Source organism: Morone saxatilis, unplaced genomic scaffold (assembly GCF_004916995.1).
Source record: "Morone saxatilis isolate NCDOM2014 unplaced genomic scaffold, NCSU_SB_2.0 Contig3, whole genome shotgun sequence".
NCBI lineage: Eukaryota > Metazoa > Chordata > Actinopteri > Moronidae > Morone > Morone saxatilis.
In genome coordinates this window covers 7902248-7906298 of record NW_023339873.1, presented here as the reverse complement: position 1 = coordinate 7906298, position 4051 = coordinate 7902248, and the positions used below count along the sequence as shown (strand labels likewise).

The window sequence follows — 4051 nt, the reverse complement described above, 5'->3', positions numbered from 1 at the left end:
CCGCCCCTGCCCTTCAAAAAGTCCGTGCACGCCACTGAAGATGATGCCTTATGTGCCTCTGTTTGCCTGAAGGACAGAGTTGCCATTTGCTCAGTGTCAGTCATGCCAGGAGGAGTCACATCGTATTCCTTTAACACTACATTTAATTGCCTATCATAAGAGCCGTCATCCCGATTATTACAATGGATTTGATTGAACTTAACAGGCACCAGTGGGGTAAATAAAAAGTTTTGCCCTGTATTTTATATCTGCCTCAGCCAATGAGTCATCACAATAAAGAGTGAGCATTATAATGCATTAATTGATAGTAGAGACTTGATGTTCTCTGCAATTTAGTGGAAACAAATATGTGCATATAGTGGTATCGGCATCAGCATACCAAAATGAGTTGGAAAATATCGACATATCAGATATTGACAAAGATCCAATATTGTGCATTGGACTGTAAAGCTGTACCTAATAAACTGCTCCTACAGAGCTGCTGTGGTCAGCAGTGATGTAGTCTACTTTCAACAAAATCTATTCCTGCAAATATTGATTGATAATATTAATTAATCACAAGGCTGAAGTTAGTTTCTGATTTGGCAGTCAAATCTTTTTATATTTCTCTGATTTTTTTCAGGACGGCATTAGACCAGATCCAGACTGAAAACCACTACATTAGACGATCCCAGACAGGCTAAATATTCTTTAAAACATAGTTTCAGATTTGTGAAACCTTTATTTTATTGCGTTGGTCCACCTGTCTCCATTTCATTTGTGATTGCCATGCATCTGGTCTTTCTCACTTAGGAACAAACAAAAGTACTATAAGTAAAGTTATTTTTATCTTTGAAAAATAACTCATATCTTTATAGATTAAACATCTGGAATAATATTAATAATATTATGGAGCCCTTTAACTACTACTAAAATCTCCATGCTCCTGTCCAACCTTCATTTGGACAACCCGCTTTGCAATCCAGTCTAGATTTCACAAGTCTTGTTTTTGTATCGTGGTTTTCAATCTGGACCTGGTCCAATGTGGAATATGAAAACAACAACAAAAGTCCAATTTACCTTTTTTTTGTTGCAATTTTCACCAAATCAGCGTTAAAGCTTTATCTTAAACGTCTTTAAGGACAGTCAAAGATGCAGCAAACGGAGCACATGTCGCTCAGCACTGAGTTAAAGTTGCCGGAACGAAAAACCAACTTCAGCGCCCTCAATGAATCATGTAGTCTTTGAAAATGTGTCAGAAAAAAGGTGAAAACGGCCTTTTTACAAGCTCCCTGCTTCCAATGTAAAGTCCTCTTATTCCAGTCAGTCACAAAACACAAACATTCAAATCATAAACAGAGGAAAACCGCACACCTTTCACACTGAACTAGAACTTCGTATGTGCGTGAAACACTGACTCAGCAGAGTTTTCGGTCGGTCAACTAATCGATACACTTGTCTTGTCGCCAATATTACATAATAAGAGTCTATACTGGGAAATTATACTGTTTTTTTCAGTTACTAAAAAAAGGCTACGCGTCTTTAAAGCAGGAACTAGTGCTAAAAGTCACCGTCAAACTTTTCAAACATCCCCCTCGAGAGGGTTGAGGCTGGATTTCTGAGCGCTAATTGAGAAAGGTTGGCGGTTAAAATCCCCCCGTCCACTTACCGGTCTGAGCGCGGACGACGAGCGCCTCTGCCCTCGTTCAACTACAGCGATTATGCAACAGCCTTCAGCAGCCTCTCAGACACACGTAGTAAACACATCTGTTCCGCCCAGCTGTTCGGCCCCCTTTCTCTCCCGGCTTTCAAATCTGAGGTTCGGGGTACTCCGGAGGATCATGGGGAGTTTTCCACACTACTGGGGAGCTTACTGAGGCAGTGACCTTTTTTTAAATAATGGAAGTAAAACTAAAGAGCTGGTGGTTGTGAGTCATTATTTTCCTTGATCTAGGGTGGAATACCTGGGAAATACCTTTACGTGGTGGCAGGAATGTATGCTAAGATAATCACAATCACATAAAAGCCCCCAAATGAATATATTTAAACTCAAAAAACATTATATTATTGTGGCACGTTAGTAAAGTAACAGAAATATTTAAAAGTGACTTTTGAAATCAATAAATTGTTTGACTTTTTCTTTATGTCTTTTTTCATCTAACTCATTTTTTTTTAATGTGGCCATAACAGATCCTTAAATGATATGGGTTAATTTAAGCCTTTTTTAAACATGGTCTCTAAAATTATCATCTAAATTAATGGGTTAATTTATGCCACCACTTTGGATCTGCCCCTAAGTTTAAATACTCTGGAAACACATTTGACTGTTGCAGCATGTGCATAGTAGATGTTTTCTACACAGGAAACTAGATTCATAGACGATATAAGCAAGAATATTTTAGAGACTGATTTGTTGTTCAAAGTGTTTCAACTTTTGTACATGGTATGGGCACCTGGTGTCTAAGAAGAAAACCAGAATTACAAACAGAGCCAGTAAACAAAAGAGAAAGAGCAGAAACAACTGGGAGGTATTACTGTTTTTATGGGGATTCAATTCACAATGACGATCAAGGCTGAACTTGTGGACAATAAAGATGATTATTATTTACACAGACAAAATCTGTGAAAGACCATGAACAGATACGGTTCAGCCTTTTGAAATGAAGTGCCTTCAATTCATAACACAACACATCACTGCAGAGTTGACTCACTGGCTGCCTGTCTCATGTTAACAATAACTAAGAAAACAATTAAGAAGTGAAGGATGTGCGCTGCAGGATGTGTGCTGCAGGATGTCTCAAAGCAATTTCAGTTTCAGATAACAATATCGCCCTGATCGTTTGTGTTGTTTCATTGTGACTTTCCTGCAATCACGCAGGTTGTCTGGTTCTAAAGGCACACATGAGCACAACTATTGAAAATGAATAACACAAACACACAGGTGTGTAAAGCATTCATGGTGGCATTCAACAGATTTTGAATTATGCCACCATCAACATCCGCGTATCCTGACAGGCTGTTGGAAAGTACACAGAGGAACTGAAGGCTTGCTCTTTAGTGGATTGGAGCAGAAGAAGTATGAATAGATCATACACTGGTTGGATGTTGCTGTATGTTCATACAACAAAGCAAAAAAAAGTCCTGATTTTTCCTGAAAACAACTGTATCACAATGAGGAAAAGGAGAACAATCAACACATCTCCAGGGACTAGACTTCTACTAGTTTGAGCTGCATTTGCGAGGCAGGGGCAGGCAGAGCTGTTGAATCCGAGGCGAGGGGCTAGCAGAGCGGGCCGCCCTGCTAACTATGTACGGGTCGTACCCCTCGAACAGAGCCTTCCTCTCTTTGGGACTGGACAGCTCAAGAAGTCTCTGGTTGGCTACGTAGTTTCTCGCTGATCTGGAGACGAGCCAGCACACTGAGCGCTCTCCTTCAAACTTGGGGTGGTCTTGTTTAGGGGCTGCGAAGACAAAAGCAATCATGTCAAATAGCATGTAAAACGATAAAAAAAAGAAAATGCCACAATAGAGCAAAAATGTAACCAGAAACGTTGCTTGACGGGAACACTTACTAGCAAGTAGCTCTATGTGTGCAGATGCTTTGCAGGGCATGTGGGTCAACGGTACAGGTTTAGATCTGTTGCCAGAGCCCTCCAGAACCTGCTTTCTTTTTGGTTGGGCGAGCTGGCAAATTCGTGAAGTGGCGACTGCCGTCTGCGTCGCTCTGTTCAACTACAATCACATTTCAGGTGATTGATGAGATTATATTAAACTCACTTACAGAAAAACACAATATTAGACATGAACTCATCGGGGTCATTCAAATAAATTAAACTTTTTTTCACTCAGTCTTGACTCTCCCATTTTGACATTTTGAATGGGTGGCAGTGTAGCTCTGTTGGTTTGGCCTCGACTGAACAATTGTTGGATGAATTGGGTTTGAATTTTGCGCACGCACCCATGGTCCCCCGATGACGAGGCTTACTGATTTTGGTGATCCCCTTGGCTTTTTGAGAGCGCCACCATGAGGTTTACATTTGTAGCTGTAAGTTAAAGCTCCAGTGTGTAACAT

At 40.4% G+C, this 4051-nt stretch overlaps 2 protein-coding genes across 2 annotated transcripts in view; both read right to left on the bottom strand.

Moving 5' to 3' along the window:
* LOC118336702 (interleukin-6 receptor subunit beta) overlaps positions 1–1735 on the bottom strand; it is a 16102-nt gene extending 14367 nt beyond the window's left edge. Inside the window, exon 1 of the mRNA XM_035673380.1 lies at positions 1649–1735. The gene's annotated coding sequence lies outside the window, so the exon portion shown is untranslated. The remainder of the gene's footprint in view (positions 1–1648) is intronic.
* Positions 1736–2568: 833 nt separating this feature from the next.
* Positions 2569–4051, bottom strand: part of theg (theg spermatid protein) — a 2978-nt gene continuing 1495 nt past the window's right edge. Inside the window, exons 4-5 of the mRNA XM_035673673.1 lie at positions 3552–3711; positions 2569–3440 (exon numbers count right to left, since the gene is read on the bottom strand). Of these exons, the coding sequence (XP_035529566.1) occupies positions 3199–3440; positions 3552–3711 (402 nt within the window). The 3' untranslated portion in view covers positions 2569–3198. The remainder of the gene's footprint in view (positions 3441–3551; positions 3712–4051) is intronic.